The sequence below is a fragment of the Tursiops truncatus genome, chromosome 7, assembly GCF_011762595.2.
Source record: "Tursiops truncatus isolate mTurTru1 chromosome 7, mTurTru1.mat.Y, whole genome shotgun sequence".
Lineage (NCBI taxonomy): Eukaryota > Metazoa > Chordata > Mammalia > Artiodactyla > Delphinidae > Tursiops > Tursiops truncatus.
The window spans coordinates 97,834,273-97,858,788 of NC_047040.1; the positions used below are offsets into that span (position 1 = coordinate 97,834,273).

At 37.4% G+C, this 24,516-nt stretch overlaps 1 protein-coding gene across 1 annotated transcript in view; it reads left to right on the top strand.

Annotated features, from left to right (window-relative positions):
* Window positions 1-471: 471 nt before the first annotated feature.
* ACTR3 (actin related protein 3) overlaps window positions 472-24,516 on the top strand; it is a 57,853-nt gene continuing 33,808 nt past the window's right edge. The window contains exons 1-2 of the mRNA XM_019931908.3: window positions 472-663; window positions 21,983-22,038. Of these exons, the coding sequence (XP_019787467.1) occupies window positions 620-663; window positions 21,983-22,038 (100 nt within the window). The 5' untranslated portion in view covers window positions 472-619. The remainder of the gene's footprint in view (window positions 664-21,982; window positions 22,039-24,516) is intronic.

Here is a 24,516-nt window from a genome sequence, read left to right on the forward strand (position 1 = left end):
GGCACCGGAAAAGATATTCGCGGCTGCGATAGGCGGTCCCATCCCTCCCTCAACCAAGCACAGAAGTAACTGAAACTATCAGCCCCTTCCAGCGTCAGAAGGAGACTTGGAGGCTCGGGCCGACTTCCCCGCCCCTACCTGGACGAACACCCGAAGTGGACTTCCTCACCGTCGGGACCGGAGCGGCGGCCGGAGGCGCACCTCACTGCGCATGCTCTCTCGCCCCGCCCGCCCGGAGCCAGAACGGGGAGCGCTCGCGGCCTGGGCCTGGCCTGGCCGGGGCGTCGGCACCGGCAGCCATCTTGGCTTCCCGGGGAAAGGCGGCGCGAGGGGAAGAAGTTGTAGGGTGGGGGCAGGAGCGAGAAGGAGGGGAGAGAGAGGGGGAGGAGGCCGCGGCGGGGCAGGGCGGGGACTGCCTGCCCGCCCGGGTTGCGGAAGTGGTAGCCGCTGACCGAACCTGCTGCTCTCTCGCTACTGCTTTGGCTTCCCGGCTACCCCGCGGACGGAGAGGGCGGCCTGGCCGTGGATGGTCAGATAGCCTCTACCTCTCGCCGCCCATCCCTGGCCCCAACCGGCACGGAGCAGACGGCGGCAGCGGCAGCAGCAGGCGAGGAGGAAGATGGCGGGACGGTTGCCGGCCTGTGTGGTGGACTGTGGCACGGGGTAAGGGGGCTGATGGGCGGGGGTGGGGAAACTGAGGCGGAGGGAGGAAAATGGCGGGGCCGGCAGGAGGCCGGGAGATGAACGGTGCCGCGAGTTGCCGCTGCCGGCTGTGTCCACCCCGGCTCCGCCGGCTGGCGAGGGGTGGGGCCCGGAGCTACGGCCTCCCTCGTCCCTCGCGCTTCACCCTCTGGGAGCCGGGCGGGTGCGAGGGGCCGAGAAGCCCCCGGGGAGCGGCCTCCTCCGCCCGATCCCTCCCAGCCCTTCCCCCATCGCGGTGGGCAGCGCCGCCCGCGGAGCTGCGGGGATGGTCGCCTTCCCGGGGCCCGCGGTCGCGTTGGGGTGGTCGCGGAGCCCGGCGCGCCCGGCCCTCCTTTCCCCGCGTGCCGCCTCCTGCTCGTGGGTTTGGGCACCGCGGGGCATCGAGCGCGGGGACTGGCCTGGCAGAGGAGCGAGGAAGGAGAAGCGCTCCTGGTAGGTTTTGCAAGATTGCTGTGACAACACTCTGCCCGGGGTATGGGTGGGGAAAGGGAAGAGTCGGACTCGGAAAATGGGAACCTAGAGCGGGTCTTTCATTTGACCACCCGCCTCCTCTTGCTTTTCGACCCCCGGTCTTTTCCATCTCCCACGACGTTCTTACCGGTCAACCAAGTCACAGTTTAATTTGAGAGAAAGATGTCATGTGTTACTTCTCTTGCCTCAAAAAAGTCCCCCAGTGAGCAAGCGCGCTGCAACTTCCTTAGTTTTGTCAAAGCCGCTTCCTGCTTTCAGTCTTTTATACCCTTATAAGGTAGTTTTTCGTTTCGAACCTGAACACATCTTATTAGAATTTTCAAAATTAAACAGTTTTCACATAGGGTGAGTTACTGGTGCTGGGTGTCAGTTTATGGGAACCTAAAAAAATGTATTTGTGTTCCACGGAGAGGGAGGAAGGGAAGCACCCAGGAGGCTTAATTTAAGTTGTATACGTTCATTCTGTGACGGTATCTTAAGGCGCGAGGAAGGTGATAGAGTTGTCAAGGGATGTGCTTGCTTTGCAAGGAGTTGTTTATCATAGATCTGTAGTGTAGTTTATTCAAATACAGGATGGCGTGAAAGTGGTCGTTCCTTTTGTGTTAATAGGCATTTTAGAGAGTTGCAGCACATTTTATACTTAACGTAGAAAATACTGCCAGTATTTTAATGTAGAGTGACTGCTTTACGTTGCAGTATCGGAAGTGTTTTCTTTTGTCCGTGTGTATACCTTGCTGATATATTATTACTTCTCTCATTTCCCAAATACTCCACATTTTTTGTTTGGGGGGTTGTTGTGAGAAGTGGACTGCCAGCCTTTTACCCCCGTTTTTACTATTCAGCAAACTATTGTTACTTAAAGGGTGGTCTGCTCCTCGCTATTTGCTCTCTGTTAACATTTCTCTGTAATCTTCATGCTCATACCTTTATGCAAGTGTGGCAGTTTCCAAAATCCCAGCCGTGCATAGGGAAACAACCAATTTATTAATATGTTAATATAATAGTAATATAGGAAACACGAGCCTCGTTTAGCCTTGAAACTTCCATGTAGTTTTTTGATGGACAACTAATTAAAGTTTTTTTTCTTAATCAAATTTCATTTCCCTGAACCAGTATTTTTTTTTCCCCCTCCCTTCTTAGTCCAGCTGGTGAGTAGTTTTATGTGTAGGTTGAGTTTTAAAATTAGATTTGGCAGCCTAACAAAGATTTTCAAGTATGTTTTGTTAAAGTGAAAAATATTGCTACATAATTACTATTCTATGCTTCAGTAATCATTGCCTTGTCAGTAAAGTTAGTGTAGATAATTGTTGCCCTAATAAAGAACATGGTAACATCTTAAGTAGGGTGTTAACTCTTTCTCACTTTATTTTTTCCCTTTGGCAATAGTTTTGGTTATTTTTGAATTAGTGTGCTGGGTATTTCATTGAGGTTAACTATCCTTAAGTGACCTCTTTCTGATAGGGCAGCCTTGAATTTAAAACACAGACTGAGTGAGCAGGAGGTGTGGGGGACAGGGGTTCAGTCTATGCTTAGGATATTTTTGTTTTAATATAGCGGTTACTCTTACATTATTACATTAGTTTTATCTCACCGGCAGAGGTTGTTAGCTGGACACTCATGATTTAAATGGAACTGATTAGGATACTTCTCACTTCCTTTTACCATCTGTCAGTCTCTGAAATTCCACCTTTAGAGATCCGTTTATTTTGGTTTTCAGAAGGCATTTTGGTCTTTCCTGTTGTCCATTATGCAATCCTGGAAAGTTACACCTTCAACTTTATTAGCACTTAAAGGATAGCTCATTGAAATTGGGCCTGTGATAAGCATCTCTAAATAAGGCCTTAATAGAGAGTTTCATGTTCCAGAATACTGTACGATCCGAGATGCAAATTGTGCACCTACAGTTTGTGTGTTCCTTTGTGCTTTAGAGAATGCATTCATCAATCACAGTTAGCCACTTAATATAAGTGAAAAATTATAACTGGAATCAAGTTGCTCATTCCATTTCATAATGTAAGTTAGGCAAACGGTGACTGGAAAAAGTGGCCATCTATGAAATTTGGTGGTCTTAGGTAAGAAAAGCTGTAAGAGTTTCGATACATGAAGCTTAATCCCTAAATTTAGAATTAGAGATCCTCCAGCAAAAGTCTTTTATTTCAACGTAAGATAAAGAATCACCGGCCCAGATCATAAAAGAGAGAACTCCTTTGAAAAGAATTTAGAAAAAAATACTTCTTTCATATTGATAACATGTCTACATACTTTTTTGGTGGGTGATCTGTATTGGAATAGTAATGTAGAATAAAATTTTGGGACAGAGATTCTTATTGATAGAGCTGGTTGCTTAAGAACTAAGGTACAGACTCAAACGGGCTACCAGTGGTGAGGAAAAATTTTTTTTTAAAGCAGTTTTTGAAACGTTGTAATACTTGTAAAGTTAAGATTATCCTAAATTATCTTTTGCATGTTTTCCCTCAGAATTCTTCAACATTCAAGCCATATAAAGGAACTCCTTATTTACTTTTATTATGTTGTAGCTTGTTTACAAAGCTTTGCATTGTGACATTTCTTTTCCCTTTTACGTCTTTCCTCTTTTTTTCCCTAATAAATACTGTACTGGTAAATTATTTTCATTGATTATAATAGCAGAGTTATTATAGGCTTATTGTAGAGCTCTTGGATATGTTCAGATCTAGAATGAGTTAAGGAATTTCTCTGAGTTAAACTTCTTAGCAATCTTAAAATATAAGGATAAATATTTTGTTGGAGTCAGCAGATGAGGAGCTTATATTATTCATCCTGTCGTCACATTCTAGCTGTTAGTACAGGTAGGATGATCTTGTTTGAGAGCAGTGGGGAAGAGCTGAGTGGGTGGGAGAAAATATAAGTGGGAAGTTCATGTTTCTTACGTGAATTTTGTGCATAATATGTAAAATACTATTTCTCCAGTTGTCTGCAAGGGCAGAAACATTCACAGTATCTATTTGTTACCAAAAAACATTCATTAAATGGGTCTTGTTTTTTTTTGCATGCTGTTTGCAGTAAGTATAGCACACTTGCTCCTGTTGAGAAGTTAGCTTCTTAGTCTTGCCTAAAATATCTTTCTCCTTTCCTTTCCTGCCAATCTCTTCCTGCCTGCCAATTTTGTGTTGGAATATTGACTTTGGATTGGGTGTATATTGAATCTAATGAACTTTTCAGCCTTATTGTAAAAAAGTTCAGAAATTTTACTTTTAAGCACAGAAGGGAAAGATCCACTAGAGGAGGACCTGCTGGTCAGGCTTTTTATTTAACTTATTTAATCTTGTGACAGCTATTTTTACCTCATATTGCAAGTGAGAAAATAGAATCAGAGAATTTAAATTACTCTTTTAATGTCATGTAGGTGGGTTGTGAGAGTTGCTATTTGTATTTAAGGTTTTTTTTTTTTTTTTTTTTGTATTTAAGCCCTGTGTTCTTTCTGTTACACCATGGGCACTTCTTTTCAGACCTGTGCACGTTGCTTTCTTTGTATTAGTGAGGGTAACTCTTTATTCTTTTTTTAAAAAATTTTATTTATTTTTGGCTGCGTTGGGTCTTTGTTGCTGCACGTGGCTTTCTCTAGTTGTGGCGAGCGGGGGGCTGCTCTTCGTTGCGGTGCGTGGGCTTCTCATTGCGGTGGCTTCTCTTGTTGTGGAGCACGGGCTCTAGGCGCGCGGGCTTCAGTAGTTGTGGCTCGCGGGCTCTAGGGCTCAGGCTCAGTAGTTGCGGTGCACAGGCTTAGTTGATCCGCGGCATGTGGGATCCTCCCGGACCAGAGCACGAACCCCTGTCCTCTGCATTGGCAGGCGGATTCCTTTTTCTTAAATTTATTTTATTTACTTATTATTTTTGGCTGCTTTGGGTCTTTGTTGCTGCGCGTGGGCCCTCCCTAGCTGCGGCGAGCTGGGGGCCGCTCCTCGCCGGGGTGCAAGGGCCTCTCATTGTGGTGGCCTCTCCCCTTGTGGAGCACCGGCTCCAGGCGTGCTGGCCTCAGCAGCCGTGGCACGCAGGCTCAGCAGTTGTGGCTCGCGGGCTCCAGAGTGCAGGCTCAGCAGCTGTGGTGCACTGGCCCAGCTGCCCTGCAGCATGTGGGATCCCCCAGGACCAGGGCTCGAACCCGCGTCCCCTGCGTTGGCAGGCGTACTCCCAGCCACTGCGCCACCAGGGAAGTTGTGCCAGGCAGATTCTTAACCACTGCGCCACCAGGGAGGTCCTTCTTAGATGATTTTTAAGCAGTCCTCTCAGCACCTGTTATGCAGAAATTCTGAAATAGGGTGTTGGCAGTGGGAATGGAGCAGAAGAGATAAATTTGGGAAAGATTGCTTCTTTTGTTTGTACCTTTCTTCTGGCAGTTATATTGTTTTGCACGGTTTATTTAAGGTTAGCAAGGGCTTTGTAGTCAGAGCTGTTTTTGAGTTCAAGCTCTACCATTTACTAGCTGTGTGACCTTGTACACTGCAAACTCTACAGGTCTTAATTTTGTAATTTGGAGATCACAGTATCTATCTTATGGGGGTTTTGTTTTTTGTTTTTTTGAGATAATGCATGAAGATGGTTCAGCACAGTGCTTGGTACATAGTAAGAGCTCAGTACAATGTAATTATTACTGTTATCAGTTAGCTCCCTTTTTTATTGAATTGAAAAGTCCTTAAGGAAAGGAACACATTGTCTTATGCTTATTTTCATATTTCCTGTGGGCTTTGTCTACCACGGTTCTTTGCTCAGTCAAAATGTTTTTGCTGATTTGAGAGACAGAGGTATAGCTAGGACTTGGCAGTTGTTTCTAGTATATCGTAAATAGCAATCAATGAAGATTTCCGATTCTGAGTTTGAGTGGGACAATAAGGAGTTGGTTTTAAGAATCTGAGTAAGATTGGAATTTGGATTGATCCATAATTGGAAATATTCTAAGGGGAAGTTAAAAATACAGGAGCTTCAGAAGTGAAGGTGGGGATTTGACAATAATTATTACCATTTTTAAATTGAAGCTAATAAAATGACAATTTAAAGAGAGAACAAAAAGACTGAACATTAATCTTCCTTAAAAAATCTTGGTTATGTGATCTGGCTTCTTGAGCATCACAAAGAGAAGAATGAGTGAGCACTGTGGCTTGAAGTGGTGAGTGATCTCATCCCACTTTTTAGGAGGCAAGTCCTTGGGAGAGTTTAGCTCACGGTAGGGCTGAATTTTCCTCCCAGTGTTCCTCCTTGTGCAGAATGCTCCCCCTCCAGCACGTGGAGACAGCTAAACGCTCCGACTAGGAGCAGAAGTCTGGGAGGGTTCAAATGTACCTTTAGGCAGTATGTTTTCTGAAATGAAATTCCCCTGTAATAAAAGCGTTTCAATGCTCACCTGCAATTCTTTTGGAACTTGCAGCCTCTTTTATGACACTATGGATCTGTGATAGCCACTAGCATAAAGAGGTAAGAGCAAAATAATAACACTACATTAACAGGCTTTACAGCTTACCAAGCACTTATAAATTCATGAATTATTAAGTAATGGTGCAAGATAAGGTGATGTTATTGGATAAATATTTTAAATTTGGTTCTTCAAAATAGGATACTGATTAATACTGGTTTTTGTGTTGCTTGTTTTATATCTTTATGTGGGCCTTTATATCATAAAATGTATAAAAGGTACCTGCATAACTGATTAATACCAGAGCAGAAAGACAAATAGTATCTTAATTTTTCCAAAGGACTACTTTGTGGAATTTGAATAATTTTCTTTCAAAATTTTTTTCAAAACCTTTCCAAACTGTTCATTTAAACACAAGTCATTCTTGCATCCTCCTTGCAACCAGGAAGGGACCAGCCTTGAATTTGTGTGTCGCGTACGTTCTTGCCCTCCTTCTCCTCTTCCTCCCTACCCCTAACCCGTGCCTCAGAGACCATTTTCTTCATCTGTTCTGGTGCTGAGCATTCCATCTATAAACATTCTCCTTGAAGGCTTCTTGCCCTTTGTGAAAATGCCATACTCTTGCGAAGGATGTCTTTAACACTTTTTCAGTTACAGGGTTTAGTGTGAATGAGGGGTTGCTACAAGGAGGGTGGAAGTCTTAAAAGAGGGAACTAGGATGCAAAATACCTTACAGTTTAGGGTTGGGTTGGAAACTGTAAAAGTATAAACTATGTTTTTGGTATTGGTCTATGATAAAACCCAAGTGTTTGCTTAAAGTTTTAGAGTTTAGTATAATTAAAATACAGTGTGCTTTTCTGCTTATAAGCATTTAAAAGATTCAGTTACTTTGAGGCTATTAAAAATAGCGTTTAATGTGTATTTGTGACACACTTTAGAGAAGTGCCTAATTACTCACACAGAATTAATGGAGCTGAAAAAGAATTTGAGAAATAATTTAATCCACTCTATTTACAAATTAAACAGAGGTCCAGGGTTGAGAAATGTCTTTCAGGAGTGTTTTTTAGGTGTCAGTTGACAGCATTCTTGAATTCTTTAATGTTTTCTTAGGAGTTCATGTTTATGAGTTATAGTAATTGAAATTTCTTCTTAATAGTCGAAGTAACATGTATGTTTTTTGTAGTTAAAGTAGTCTTGTTTGAGATGTGGTGCAACGCATGCATCAGAATTCTTTAGTGTTTCTGTTGTAATAAAAATGCGCAGTATAAGGCACAGATGAAAACCTGTGATTTTATGTTCCCCAACATAACGTTTGAGACCGTTTTCATAAAATTGATGGTCTTTTCACAGAAATGTGCTTTTTTAATTGTTTTAGGCATTTAAATCTTAGATACATTTATTTTAGGTTTTGGATTTCAGTTATTTAAAGACTTATTACATGGAATGTTTACAAATCAGCCATTTCAAGGCCTTTTAAGAGTTTAACAGTTTCAGAAACCCTGCGAAGTGGGTTTGTACTGTTGTATAATTACCATTTTAAAGGTGAGGAAAGTGAGGTATGGTGAGCTTAAGTAACTTGCTTATGTAAATAGTTAAGTAGTAGATATAGAAATTGAGCCCTGAGGCAGTCTGACTCCAGGGCCCACTACTAGACTACTCCAACTTGGAATATTATTCAGTAAGGGTGGTTAAATTGTTAAATCCAGTTTTTGAAGAGTGTTCAAATTTTAAGCTACATATTTAGAAAAATAAATTTCTACTTTTAGAACTGTTAATTTTTAACAAATATGAACTATATAGGGAGGTCTTTGTGACCAGTTCTTTGATTTTATTAACCTGAAACACATGTAAGTTAAATGACATAGAATCATTTATTTAGTCCTTTGAATATTATAAAGACATATTGTGTCTAGCATGGTAAAACTGACAATTGCTGGTTAATTCAGGACAGCTCAATTAAGGAAATGATGTTTAATTACACATAACTTTAAAATGAAGGTGTACATATTCATTAAGCTACAATTTGAACATAAATAATCGATGCATTAAAAAAGTCATTCCTCACTAATGATTGCATAAAATGTAGAGATGAAACAGTTGAACCTAAGAATAAAAATAACTTAAGAATATAGGACTGTAAAAATAATTTTTGTTAGACTCAGAGGACTTAGTACACATTTGACATTTGACTCTGCAAATAATGAATATATGGATTAAAGGAAACACATGGTTATTAGAAAGTAGATTTTTTTTTCTAAACGAGAATGAACAGAATTGTTATTTCTGGAGTATATGATGAAGTAGGATGCATTTTATTGAAAAAGCACACGTAAGAGCTTGTATGTTTCCTCTTTGAAGGTATTTCTTTTAAAACTTTGTTTCATAATGGTCAAAAAAGGTAGAGGTAACAGCAAAAGAGACTTTGGGGGGGCTTTTTTTCCTACCTTTTCTTTTTTTTTTTTTTTAATATATAAATTTATTTATTTATTTTTGGCTGTGTTGGGTCTTCGTCTCTGTGCGAGGGCTTTCTCCAGTTGCGGCGAGCGGGGGCCACTCCCCATCGCGGTGCGCGGGCCCCTCACCACCTCGGCCTCTCCTGCTGCAGAGCACAGGCTCCAGACGTGCAGGCTCAGCAGTCGAGGCCCACGGGCCCAGCTGCTCCGCGGCATGTGGGATCCTCCCAGACCAGGGCTCGAACCCATGTCCCCTGAACTGGCAGGCAGACTCCCAACCACTGCACCACCAGGGAAGCCCCCCTACCTTTTCTTGATGAATTTGTTATTTGTATAAAAGACTAGTTGAGAATTTTATTGCTTCCATAATGCCTTTCAAAGGGATGTTCCTTGCTTATTTAAGTTGCCTTACTGTCAGGGAAGTTATTTTAGAAATGAAACTTTGATTTTTTTAATAAAATGAAACTATTTAAAATTGAGAGCAAACTCTTGAGAAGTAGAAATGAGAGATGTAACTTGTGGTTATATGTGAGAAATTAGCTGCAAACAACAAAATAACTTTAGCTAACATAAGCAAAAAAAGGGGTTGTTGAAGGGATATGATGTAGATCACAAAATTGATGAGAAGGCTGAAGAACCAGGTCCAGAAAAGCAGAGAAAAAAGAAGGTCAGGTATCAAGAGTCTGCTGCCAGTCATGCGGCAGAATGCTGCAACTAGACACTAGCAATACGAAGTCTAAACCATTTCATCATCTTTTGGTTATTCAGTCAAGATTGAAAGTTCTGACTGAGGCTCAGATTGGCTAGACATAGATCATGTGATATATAGAAGCTGACAGGAGTGGGATGGGTCAGCGTCAGTTCCCTCCTTCTATTAAGTGATGTGAGGTTTTGCCTCCTGTGGGTCCCTCAGGATAGGAATGGTGATTCAATTCTGGCAGAAAAAATAGTGTTCACTGTAGGGGAAAAGATGAGTATGGAGAAGTCAGTTGCTCATTTTTCTTTATGTTGCCTTAAATTCCTTATTATTTCATTTTGATAACTGCATGATCCATTACTGACTAGCAATTTGAATTAAAACTTTTTCCAAAAAATTCAGCCTAAACGTGTTGAAAGAGCAGTTTTTCTTTTTTTTTATTTTAAGAATAATGGATGATGGTTCGAGTAGTATGGGATTTTTCATTAGAACAGAGGTATAATATTCTAGCAATTTGGCATTATGGAGTATTTTGGAAAACAGGACCTATTTGATAATGACAGGCTATTTTTTAAATTTTTTTTTTAAATTGTAAACCAGGAGTATAATTTAAAGAATTTGAGCTACACTTTTTTTTCCCAAGAGATAATGGGATGTGTATATATATATTTATATGTGTGTGTGTGTGTGTGTGTGTGTATAAGTATATATATACACACACACACATATATAAAACTTGGAAGAGAGGAAATAGCTTATGCATTTCATTTGTTTATAGTTGGAGAAATTGGTCTTCAGTGAATAGTAAGCGTCATCTATGCAAATGAATAAATACTTTTACAGGACTTTTGTTGTGGGGAACATAAAGATGAATAGGAAATGCTGCTTGCCTTTAGGAAGCTCACATGTACACAAATGGTTATGACAGTATGGCAAATGCTCTGGTAGGTATAAAATGAAATTTTTTGGAATCATAGGTGAAGGAAAATTTACATTTTCTAGGGAGCATGAAAAAAAAATTTCCTGATAGAGATAATAATTGAAGTAGGCCTTTAAGGATAAGTAAAATATTGGTAGACAGAAATAAGACTAGTGTACCAGGTGAGAGAACAGTGGGAGGAAATAATGAGGTGGGAAGTGTAAAGGTAGAATTTGGGTGTGTTAGGTTTGATATAGTACAAGGAAGTAGTAATGTTTGAGATGGTACAGAGAAGTAGTGAAATGTTTGATATGATACAGGGAAATAGTGAAAGAGTCTGATATATGGAAGGTGCTCAGTAAGTGCTTCTTGGGTTGAATTAAAGTAGAAAGATGTTGGAGCTGGATTATGGAAGCCTGGAAGGCCTTGAATTCTATACTAACTTCGTTCATGTTGTAGGTAGTATGAAGCCACAATCTGTTATAAACCAGGTTTATGAGAATAGGAAGTATATTTGATGACTTCGTTATGGTGATTTATGATGATAAAAAAATAATAGTCGACAGTCATGTATACTATGTGCCATACACTGTTCGTTTGATTGCATTACATATATTAATTCATTTTATACCATTTTATACCTAACCCTATGAGATAGTTACTGTTACTCTCTTTTACAGATGAAACTGTGATACAGAGTGTAAATTACTTGCCAGAGATCACATAGGTAGCATGATAAACTATACTGTTAGTTCTTTCTCTGGTTTTATTGTGTATGTAATCGCTCATGCTTTAGGGAGACAGTACAAACCAGCATTGACTGGAGGCTGATAGATACTTAAGTTCAAATCTAGCTTTGCTATTTCTCTGAAGTGGTTTCTTCTCTGAGTTGCAGTTTCCCAATATGTAAAAAGAGAACATCCAGGGTAATGATAAATATTAGAGATAATGTAAAGTGCATAGCAAAATAATTGGCATACAGTAAATAATGGTGGCTCTAGTTATTAAGGGTGTTGAAAGTAATTAATTACTTATTTCACTATTACAGTGTTTTCAGTTCTGTGCTGAACACTGGTATGTACAGAAAGTGATGGCATGGTTTTATACTTGAAGCTTACAGTTAAGTTACAGAGATGAAACTAATGTATGTGAAATAATTAAGGATGGCATTTATTTTATTTATTAAAATATCTTACAATTTTATTTGTCAGTAAAGCTGGGGAGAAAAGTCAATGGATAATTATAATAACCTAATTGAGGCAGAACATCTAATGGTCAAAGCATTCAAGAATGAATGTTGAGTCATCTCTTCAGGCAAAGAACCATGAAGAGCTGAGTGTTGGGTGAGGACAAGGGTGTTGAAAGAAGGTGATTATAAATACCAGCAATGTGACCTGCTGCACAAACCAGGACTGAAATAGTATTTTTTTTTTTTCTGGTTATGTAGGCATTGCCAGCATTTTTTTAAAATGAATTTTTATTGGTGTATAGTTGCTTTACAATGTTGTGTTAGTTTCTACTGTACAGCAAAATGAATTGGCTATACATATATCCTCTCTTTTTTGGATTTCCATCCCATTTAGGTCACCACAGAGCATTGAGTAGAGTTCCCTGTGCTAAAAGAGTAGGTTCTCATTAGTAAGGATGACATTTTAGTATTTAGTTGTTTGGGGAGATTAATAAGGGCTGTAGTAGGTGAAGGTTGGTTTATGAATTTGATCAAATCCTTGGAAAAGTATAAATAGAATATGATAGATGGAAGGGTAGGAAGACTTTGTCAGGGTAAGATGTGTAAGCTAAGTTGAAAGCTTTATGATGGCAGGATGTCTTTTGTTCAGTCTCCAAGTTATGGCCTCATGCATAGTATTTAATAATGCCCAGCAAATATTTTATTGATAAAGGGAAGTCAGGAAGGAGTCTCAAAATATTTGAGGGAGGGATTAGTTAGGAGATTGCCCTACCGGGAATTGAGGTATTCCTATTGGGAGCTTTGGGACAGCAAGTATTTTATTTATTTATTATCCTGCCTTATTTCAGAAGGAGTTTAAATGGGGCACAATTGTTTGGAATGATTTGATGGGCAGTTGATTGTGTAGATCATTAAGCAGAAGACTGATAAAAGTTAAATTTATGCAGTATTAGTCTGAGTCTAGTGTTTTATTTTATTTTGTTTTTAACAGCTCTATTGAAATATAATTCACATACCGTAAAATTTACCCTTTTAAAGTGTATAATTGAGTGATTTATAGTATATCACCAGGTTGTGCAACCATCTCCACGGTCAATTTTAGAACATTTTTATCACACCAAAAAGAAACTTCATACCCATTTGCAGAAACTCTCCATTCTCGTCACCGTCAACCCTTGGCAACCACTAATTTACTTTCTATCCTTGTGGATTTGCCTATTTGGCTATTTCATATAAATGGAGTTATACAACTTGTGGCCATTTCTGACTGGCTTCTGTCGTGGGACAAGTATTGACTGCTGTAGTCTACATGTTTCGTGGTGGACGCTTGGACTGGTTAGTAGCAAAGAGGTTGGGAAAACATCGCCAAGAGTCTTTGAAAGAATAATTATGGGAGTGGATAGAAGGAAAAAAAGGACTCTGGATAAAGGAAAATGATCTGGGGAAGGAAATGTTTACTGAATACTTAGTGAGTGCCATCCACTGTTATCTTAATTGTCGTGACTGTCTTGCAAATTTGGTTTTATTCCTTAGAGATAAAGTCTATAATCACAGGACAGTAAATGGTGGAACAAACATTTCACTCATGATTTTCTGATTCTGTGGTCCATGTTCTTTCCTCCCTAAGAGTGAAAAGGAATTATTAGATTTTAAGTTTTAGATCTGGAAGAACTGGGAGAATATTTCTGTTGATATTTAGGAATCCAGGTTCTTCCACTCAACAGTCTTGTCAGTCTTTTTGTGTTAAATAGTGACTTTCATGTAGTGAGAAGAACATTGGAGGGAACTGGAAATGGAAATGCTTTTTAAAAAATTGCCAGTTATCTTTATAGCTAATTCCCTGTGAATTAGCCATTACATTCTTGTGCTAAAAGTTCCTCACACTACAAGTAGGAAGAAAACTATATAGCTAAGCTGAGAATTGAGATATCATGAAAGTTGGCATTGGGATTCATTTGTAGACCTCCATTTTCACTTAAAATTTGAAAATTATATGCTTGTTATGTAAAAATCTCTATGTGTACTTTACTTTGTTTTTATAGTATGTTAGGGTGGAAGCTGGTCATTCATATTGAGATAAAATTCTTTCAACTTTAAATTAGTGGTTCTCAATACCAAGAAATTTTGGAAAATGGGTTGTACTATTATTAAGGTTCTATCCACCCTAAAGTTCTAGGGTCTTATATTCATTTTGTTGTATGGTTTAAAATTGTTGAAACATTGAAAGTTAAAATTCTACTGCTGTTTCTCCCTTAGATAGTCTACAGAGTCACACACCATATTTAGCGTAATAGCTTTGGTACATATTTGTTCTTTTCTGGAATGATTTTTGTCCTAGCTTTTTATTCCAGTTCATTTGTGAAATGTAATTTTGTTTTTTTAAAGATTCTGTTCTCATTTAGTGGTTCAATATCCGTAATGTATTGGGATCTTCAAGTAGTTTTTTGCTTGATAAGGTTTTTCAAAGCAAAAAGAAAAGTGAACCATTGTATTAAATAAAAAAGTATTCTGTCAAATCAACTACATGCTTTCAATAAATAAACATGAATTTACAGAATTAAAAATAATATCCAACATGAGGGATGCTACTGCTTTTAACTGGTTTTACTACTTAAAAATATTCTTTCCATAAATAAATTTCTTCCTTTTAGAAAGGTATACTGAATAATATAACATATACCCCTGTTTATCAGAATAATTACCTGGTAATGATTCATTTCTTTTTGTTTTTTAAGAATGAAACAACATTATAAATGGCTCTCCTCAAATCCACTTTCCCCCCTGCCCAGAGGCAGTTAGGACCACAATAAAGTAACCATTTCTTGTATAAAATTCTTTTTTTTTTTTTTGCTGTTCATTTCTATCAATCCGAGCTTTCCCTCTCTCCTAACTTTATTACATTTCCACTGCTGTTCTTCTAATCACTTTGATAACTTCAAAAGTGCTTTTGAATTCTCTCCTTTACTGTATTCCTTTATCAAAGCAATTTCCAACTTTGCTGACCAAAACCAGCATTGTAGATCTTTTCTCATTGCTACCACAGTCCAGGGAGATTTTCTGTATATTTAACTTGCTTCCCTGGGCCACAAAGAAAAAATTTGGTTTAGTTTTTCAAAGTATTATATTGCCCTTATGAATTTCATAAACTTAGGATAGCTTTGCCTTTTTCATTTTATGGTCTCTTTTTAAAGACCACTTAGAAAATGACACTTTCTTATTTAAGTATAGGAAAGCATAAAGAAGTGAAGTAGATTAATGATTTCACTACCCAGATAACCCAATGACATGTTTTAAATTAAAGTAACATACATGCCTCTCTATGCATGAATTATCTCTGGAATACATAAGTGATTGCCTCTTGGGTTAGCGGTGGGGTGTCTAGGAGATAGGCCTGGTAGGGAAACTTACTTTAGTACTTTTTATGTGGTAGGGAAACTTACTTTAGTACTGCTTCTTGTTTTATTTGTTAAAATTTTTATCATGGGCTAATGTTACCTATTCAAAAATTCTTTTAAAAAATAATTTAGTGCATGGTTAGACCATTTAAGACAAGTGTTAATTTGAAAAACAAAATTCTCCCAGCCTGCTATCTGTAGATAATCAGAGTTTACTATTTCTTGTTTAGACTTCCAGAAGACAAAGTGTATGTATATGCTAGCATTATATAATAGAATTATTCCTATGTAGTTTTATTTTTTCTCTACATATATATGTAAATTTTTGTTTACAATTGACACAAAAATATTTGATACAAAAGTATCAAGGTATTCACAAAATGTATTTTCCCTGTTTAGGACTAGATGTGAAAGTATTCTCGAGGTATTTCAAAGTAATAAAGTATAGTGTAATTAATATTAAAAATAGACACACGTGTGCATAGGCAGGAAAACACATACACACGTACCATTTATTAAGGAACAGCAAGTTGGAAGGTATTAGGACTGTACTAATTTTGCCTGGGAATCATACTGTGAAAATCAGATGTGTTCCCAAAGGACTGATGAAAATGGAAGATTTGAAAAGGGCCTTTGAGGAAAAAAAAGATTAGGATAAAATAAAACAAGAGCAACAATGAAAAGAAGGATGGAGCATTTATATTTTGTAAGAGCTAGGATTTATGTTTTTTGTTCCTAAATATAATTATCAAGGCTTTATAAAAGTGATTCTTTCTACTTCAGACATAACAGAGTATATTGCAGGGGTTGAGGATTATGAAAGTGAATTGTGGGTACTTAGATGAGTCTGGGAAGGGAAATAGGGTAGTATTCCAACCAGTGAAATTCATTGAGGTGTTCTAAAAAGTAGAGCCTTGATTTTTGTACTATTAAACCATGCTTGACGTTAAACTGTTAATAGGCACATGTACGTTTAAGATTGTTATGTCTTCTTGATGAATTTATCCTTTTATTATTATAAAATTTCTCTTTATCTCTGGTGTTAACTCTTTTTCTTCAAGAAGTTTCATCTGATATCAATACAGCCACTTCAGAGTTACGTTTACTGTTTGCCTTCCATCCATCTTTCTTCACTCTCCATCTCTAAAGTGCATATCATGCAGACAATATATAGTTGGGGCTTTCTTCCTTTTTCTTTCTTCCTTTCTCTTTCTTCTGTCTCCCTTCCTTCCTCCCTTTTAATTGGAGACTGTAGTGTGTTACATTTAACGTAAAAATTGGTACAGTTGAATTTTGGTATACCGTCTTATTTATTTTTTTACTTAGAGTTAATAATTTAAAACTTTATGCAGAGTAGAAACCATGCATCTCTGTAGATCTGTTAACTCTCTTGACACTCCCTCTACCCTACTGTCCTTGTATGCTATAGTTATCATAGGTATTATATCTGCATATGTTATAACCCCACGAGATAATTTGATTTTTGCTTTAAATAGTCAAAAGTGTGTTAAAAAATTAAGCAGAAAAAAGTCTCATTTACCTAGCTGTTTCCCATTTCTGATGTTCTTCATTAATACCACAGTTTCCCTCTGGTATCGTTTCCCCTCAGCCTGAAGAACTTTATTTAGCTCAGGTTTGATGGCAGTGAGTTTTCTTTTCTTTTTTCCTTTTTTTTAATAGATCTTTATTGGAGTATAATTGCTTCACAATACCGTGTTAGATTCTGTTGCACAACAAAGTGAATCAGCCATATGCATACACATGTCCCCATATCTCCTCCCTCTTGAGTCTCCCTCCCATCCTTCCTATCTCACCCCTCTAGGTCATCGCAGAGCACCAAGCTGATCTCTCTGTACTGTGCTGCTGCTTTCCCGCCAGCCAACTGTTTTACATTTGGTAGTGTATATATGTCGATGCTACTCTCACTTCACCCTCCCGCCCCATGTCATCGAGTCCATTCTCTATGTCTACCTCTTTATTCCTGCCCTGCAACTAGGTTCATCAGTACCATTTCTTTATTTTTAGATTCCATGTATATAATCCTTTGTATTTCTGCAATGTCAGTTGTGATTTCTCCTTTTTCGTTTCTAATTTTATTGATTTGCATCCTCTCCCTTTTTTTCTTGATGAGTCTGGTTGAGGGTTTATCAATTTTGTTTATATTCTCAAAGAACCAGCTTTTAGTTTTATTGATCTTTGCTTTCTTCATTTCTATTTCATTTATTTCTGCTCTGACCTTTATGATTTCTTTTCTTCTACTGACTTTGGGTTTTCTTTGTTCTTCTTTCTCTAGTTGTTTTAAGTGTATGGTTAGATTGTTTATTTGAGATTTTTCTTGTTTCTTGAGGTGAGATTGAATTGCTATAAACTTCCCTCTTAGAACTGCTTTTGCTGCGTCCCATAGGTTTTGGGTCATCGTGTTTTCATTGTTATTTGTTTCTATGTAGTTTTTTATTTCTTCTTTGATTTTTTCAGTGATCTCTTGGTTATTTAGTAGTGTACTGTTTAGCCTCCATGTATTTGTGTTTTTTACAGTTTTTTTCCTGTAATTGATTTCCAGTCTCATAGCATTGTGGCCAGAAAAGATGCTTGATAGGATTTCAGTTTTCTTAAATTTTCCAAGACTTGATTTGTGACCCAAGATGTGATCTATCCTGGAGAATGAGTTTTCTTTTATTTGAAAAATGTCTTTATTGCACTTTCATTTTTGAAGGATATTTTTGCTCTTAAAAGATTTCTGGGCTGACTATATTTGCACCTCCTTCAGACTTAAAAAATGTTATTCCACTGTCTTTTGGCCTCCATAGTTTCTCATAAGAAGGTGCTAGTAATTTGAATTTTTGTTTCCTGTTAATGAGCCATTTTTCTCCGGCTGCTTTCAAGATTTTTCTTTATCTTTGATTTTCAGTAGTTTGATTATGATGTGCCTAGGTATAGTTTTCTTTGGATTTATTCTGCATCTCTCTCTCTCTCTCCCTTCCTTCTGGAACCTGTGTCACCTTTCAGATATTGTTCCCCAAGTCTCTGAGGGTCTATTCTTTTCACTTTGTGTCTCTCTTTTTAATTTTTTTCCCCTCTCTTGTCAGACTGAATGAGTTTTACTGATCTGCCTTCAAGTTCACTGATTATTTCCTCTGTTCTGCTGTTTAGCTCATCCAGAGAATTTTTTATACCTGACATTGCATTTTTCAGTTCTGTAATTTTCATTTGTTCTTTTTAATAGTTTTAGAGTTTCTGTGATATTTACTATTAGTCATTACTATTTCATTGTGATAGTCACAGCTGCTTTCAAGTCTTTATCTGATAATTCCAACACTGTGTCATTTCGTCTTCTGTTGAGTATCTTTTCCTTAGAGAATGGGTTACGTTTTCATGATTCTTCATAGATGGCATAATTTTGGTTTGTATGAATATATCAAGCCTTGCTTATCTGTTTTCTTGATGAATATACACTGTGCTTCCAGTTTTCGGCCATTATGAATAATGCTCTTGTGAACAAATGTTTACACTTCTTTGTGGGGACATATTTTCTTTGGTACATACCTAGAATTAGAATTGCTGGGTCATATGGTAAGTGAATGTTTAAGTGTTTTCCAAAGTGGCTGTTTTATTTACAAATGATTTTGATTATTTTCTATCATTCCAACTAGGAATGTATGAAATTTACCTCAGTGTACTTTTTTTGTGTGTGTGTGGTATGCGGGCCTCTCACTGTTGTGGCCTCTCCCGTTGCAGAGCACAGGCTCCGGACGTGCAGGCTCAGCAGCCATGGCTCACGGGCCTAGCTGCTCCGCGGCATGTGGGATCTTCCCAGACCGGGGCACACACCCGTGTCCCCTGCGTTGGCAGGCGGACTCTCAACCACTGCGCCACCAGGGAAACCCTCCTCAGTGTACTTTTAATTTGCCTTTGTTTTTCTTTTTTTACCCCACAGAGTTGAGCATCTTTTCATTTATAGCCATTTATATTTCTTTTTCTTTGAATGGTTATTGTCTTTTACTTTTCACTTTCTTCTCTCCTTATTTCCCTCCCTTGTTGACATCACCTCCTAGATATCCTTTATATATTAGGGTGATTAACTCTTTGTCTCTGAGTGCAGCTAGTTTTTCTCTTTTGGTCATTTTTCTTTTGGCTACTTTTGGTATGTTTTTGTGAAGAACTTTTAAATTTTCACATAATTGGAGTATCAGTCTTTTTTCAATGTCTGGATTTTGAATTATAGTTACTAAGACTCCCTTGTTCCAGGGTTATAAAGAAGTTATCCTGCATTACCTTTTAAAGTTTTTGGTTTATTTCCCTACCCTGTTTTAATATTTCATCCATTTAGATTTATTTTGTTTTAACATGTACGATATGTACAGAATTTAATTATTTTCCCCAGTAGCTGTCAAGTTTATGTAGCTGTTTAAGAAAATTGTTGTAAAATATACACAACATAAAATTGACAGTTTTAACCATTTTTAAGTGTACAGTTTAGTGGCATTAAGTACATTCATAACTATCACCACCATTCTTCTTCAGAACTTTTTCATTTTCCCAAACTGAAACTCTGTATCCATAGAACAGTAACAACCATACCCCACCTCCATCCCTGGCAGCCACCATCCAGCTTCTGTCTCTGTGAATTTGACTATTTTGGGTACCTCATTTAAGTGGAATCATATAGTATTTGACCTTTGTGATTGGCTTATTTCACTTAGGATGATGTCCTCAAGGTTCATTCATATTGTATGTAGTAGCATGTGTCAGAATTTCCTTCCTTTTGAAGGCTAACTAATATTCCATTGTATGTATATACCACATTTGTTTATCCATTCATTTGTCAGTGGACCCTTGCATTGCTTCCACCTTTTTGTCTATTATGCATAATGTTGCTGTGAACATTGGTGTACAAAAATCTGTTGAAGCCCCTGCTTTCTTTTTTTTGGTATATACCCAGAAATGGCATTGCTGGATTTTGTGGTAATTCTGTGATTAATTTTTTGAGGAATTGCCGTATTGTTTTTTGTAGCAGCTGCACCATTTTCCATTCCTATCAGCAGTGTGCAAGAGTTTCTCCGTATCCTCACTGATATTTTTGTTTGTTTTTGATGTTTTGGTAATAGCCATCCTAATGGATGTGAAGTGGTATCTCATTTTGGTTTTGATTTGAATTTTCTTAATTATTAATAATGTTGAGCATCTTTTCATGTGCTTGTTGGCCTTTTGTATATCTCCTTTGGAGAAATGTCTATTCAAGTCCTTTGCCTGTTTTAAAAACTGGGTTGTTTATTTTGTTGTTGAGTTGTAGGAGTTCTTTATATATTCTGGATATTAACTCCTTATCAGATATATGATTTGTAACTGTTTTCTTCCATTTTGTGGGTTGCCTTTGCACACTATTGATAGTGTCCTTTAGTACCCAAAAGTTATTAATTTTGGTGATGTTCAATTTATTTTTTATGGTTGTTGTTGCCTCCTTGTGTCATGTCCAAGAAATCCTTGCCAAATTTAATGTCATAAAGCTTTGTCCCATATATTTTCCTCAAAGAGTTTTATAGTTTTAGATCTTATATGTAGGTCTTGATCCATTTTGAGTTAAATTTTGTATGTGGTATAAGATAAAAGTCCATGTTCATTAAATAATGGATATCCAGTTTTCCCAGCACCCTTTCTCGAAAAGACTATCCTTTCCTTGTTTGAATGGTTATGGCACCCTTGTCAAAAATTATTTGACCATATATGGGAGGATTTATTTCTGGGCTTTGTTCTGTTCCATTAGTCTGTGTGTCTCTGTGTCAGTGCCACTGCCACAGCTTTTGTTACTGTAACTTTGTACTAAGTTTTTAAATCAGGAAGTGTGAGACCTCCAACTTTGTTTGAGATTGTTTTGGCTATTCATAGTCCCTTGAGATTCCATATGAATTTTAGGATGGATTTGCTCTTTCTCCCAAAAAAACATTGTTGGGACTTTGATAGCAATTGCATGGATCTGTAGTCAATTTGAGTAAGTAACTTCCAAATGTGAACGTTTGTCCCATGTCTGACTCCTATACTAAATAATCCAATTATCCAAATGGCAGATTTAAGAAAAATCCAAGCTGTTTAATCCCATGTTTAAAGCTTAAGGGAAGGAAAAGTTATCAAAGTGTCTACTAGCTGTAGAAGGAAGAGTTTTTCTGAAGGTGCTACTGAACAATGAGGCCAAACCGAAACATCGGAGTTTGGAGCAGAGAAAGGTTTATTGCAGGGCTGTGTAAGGAGATGAGCAGCTTGTGTTTTACATGTTTTACCCCTACCCTTTACTTTTATACAAATATCACATAGTTGAACCATTGTTCTGTACCTTGCTTTTGTTCAGTGAACAATACGTTTTGGAGATTGTTCCATATCTGTACATAAGGAGCTACTTCAATCTCTTTTTTAATAACTGCCTAATATTCTATAGTATAAATGAAGCATACTTAACTAGTTTGATGGCTGCTTATTTCCAGTCTTTTGCTATTATAAGCAAGATTGTCGCAAAAGGCCCTGTTATATGTTATTTTGTACATGTATGAATATCCCTGTAGGATCAATTTCTAGAAGTGCAGTTCCTGGTTAAAAGCTATGGGTATTTATAATTTTGATATAATTTTGAAAGCAGAGATGTTTAAATGAACTGAAACGATGGAATTTTGTATAGTATTTACCCAGAGTGGAATCTCACTTTATAACAAATGGAAATCTAAGAATTAAATTCATAATTGCTGAGATATTTGTGAAATCCTTACGAAATTCTTTGTGTTTTTCAGGTATACAAAATTAGGATATGCTGGAAATACGGAACCACAGTTTATCATCCCTTCCTGTAAGTATTTCTTTTAAGTCACAAATAAGCTGATTTAATATCATTTAATAAAGTAAAATAAATAATCATTTTTGACACTCTGTAAGATTTAGTCCTTTAAAAACTGGTTTGCCAAGTTCTAAGCATGGCCTCATTTCTGTACCTCTGACCATTCGTTTCAGATCTCTGTTTAGCTCTTCATTTACCAGATCTGCCAAATACCTTTTTAAAGACAAAAATGAATGAGCTGATAATTAAACAGTTTTCTGCTTTGAGGGTATTGCTGTTAATAATGTGTGTGTGTTACTATTAAGTAATGCATTCCCCATCACACGCCTACAAAGGCTATCCTTTGGTTTGTGGATGTGATTGTTTGCAGGACTCGTGCTTGTTGACATCCCTGACAAGAGCTCATGTTTCAAAATAAGGATGGCATCTCATCTTTAGAGATGCGGACTTCAGCTGTTTTCTGACATCTTATAACCATACTTACATTGTTTTTGTTTTATGTTATTTCTGTTAACTTCACTTTAGCTGACTGTCCACTTTCAATAGTTTGTCTTTCAGAAGTTTTTAAAAAATACTCTCACACTTGGTTTCTTAGCACTCATATTTGTTAGCCTGGGCTATGTATGTGTTCCTAGATGAACCTGTTTTGGGCTTCTGACTTTTAGACAATTCACCTTTTGTGCATAATGTAGTAACATTTCTGAACCACCTGACCTATGCCAAGTTAAGACTTTAGCATATCAGATGATAAACCTTTTGAGCCATTCCTTGGTGGTGCTAACTCCTAGATAGTTCTAGTATCACTAGTATTAGACTGTTTGAATACTTTTGTGTATTCTTATTAACTTATGAAAATAAGAAGGAAATGGAAAAATAAACATGCAGAGAATAGTGAAAGCAGCTTAGGATTCAAAATCTGTGAAGTTGAGAATGAGGTAGAAATTACTGGGCTTGCCCAAAGCTGCAGATCTTTAGTCTCATTTGGGTACTCATCAGACTTGAACAGGTTGATTGTTTTGTTGTTTATATATAGTAAGAACAAAATTTAAAATGTGTGAAGTGTGTGTCAAAATTGTCTTTAAAGGGGGAGCTAGTACATATTTTCACTCTCTAGAAACAAACCTATTTGACTTTTGCACTTCTGATATACTTTTGGTATACTTCTCTAGGGATTATTATCTAATAATCTAATTCTTACCATCTGAGAATTTAGGCTGTTACCTAAGTCTAATTCTTTAATGCCTGGAATAGATTTTAGGGGACAGTGTTGCTCATTCATAGGAATACAGTGGTCTTAATTTGTAGTACTGTTGTCTTTTTCTTTATGTTTTATTCATGCATATTTGTTATCTACACTGAGGGACAGATTTGCTTTTTTGTTTTGTTTTGTTTTTTTACTTTTGTCCCACATTTATATATAAACATATTGATAGTTGTTTAAGACTTTGACAACAAATATTGCCTCTATTGCTGACTAAAATAGAAGTACTTTTGTGGACTAGTACTTGACATTAGTTATATTTGAGTTTAGTATTATACCATTGTGTATTGGTTGTATTAGTTTCCCAAGGCTGCCGAGACAAAGTACCAAAAACCATGTGACTTAAAACAACAGAAACTTACAGTCCTGGAGAAATCTGAAATCAAGGTGTCAGCAGGACCAAGATCTTGCTGACAGCTTTAGGGGAGAAATCTTCCTTGCCTCTTAAAGCTTCTGGTGTTTGCTGACAGTCCTTGATGTTCCTTGGCTTGTATATGCATCACTCCAGTCACATGGCTGCCCTGTGTGTCTTCATATTGTTTTTCTTCTGTGTGTGGATATGTCCAAATTTCCTATTTTCATAAAAACACCAGTCATTGCATTATAGCCCATCCTGCTAACCTCACTTTAACTTGAGAGACCCTATTTCCAAATAAGGTCACATTCTGAGGTGCTAGAAGTTAGGACCTAAACATATCTTTCTGGGGTACACAGTTCAACCCATAAAATGCTGATTTTGTAATCTCTTAATTTATAATCTTTTATAAAACATTATGTTGTGATTAAACGTTTATTTCAGGAGATTACTGATATGTTAACTCTCATCCTTGTAAAGTTTGGTTTTGCTTATGCTCTTAAGTGGCTGTGTTCAGTCTTTGTTGGAAGCCCATATAATTTTGAACTTTTGAACCTTGGGTTCTCATCACCATTGTATCCTTTCTCTATTTCACCTTTCTGCCAAAATTTGCAGTTTTAGTTTTCATTGTCTTATGAGAAGCTGTGGCATGTTAAAAATCCATGTGTGTATGAAAGAAGGTTTTTGATTTTGGGGTTTTTTTTCACGCAGCCAGTCTTAATGCTGCAGGTGTAGTTTTATAAATGAGCCAATATAATCACTGCCACTGATGAGCACGGATATTTGGTCTGGAAAACCTGTGGATATGGTTCAAAGTTATTTTCATAATCTTTGTTTTTTAGGAAGTTTATAGTGAGCCATCTGATGTCTGTGT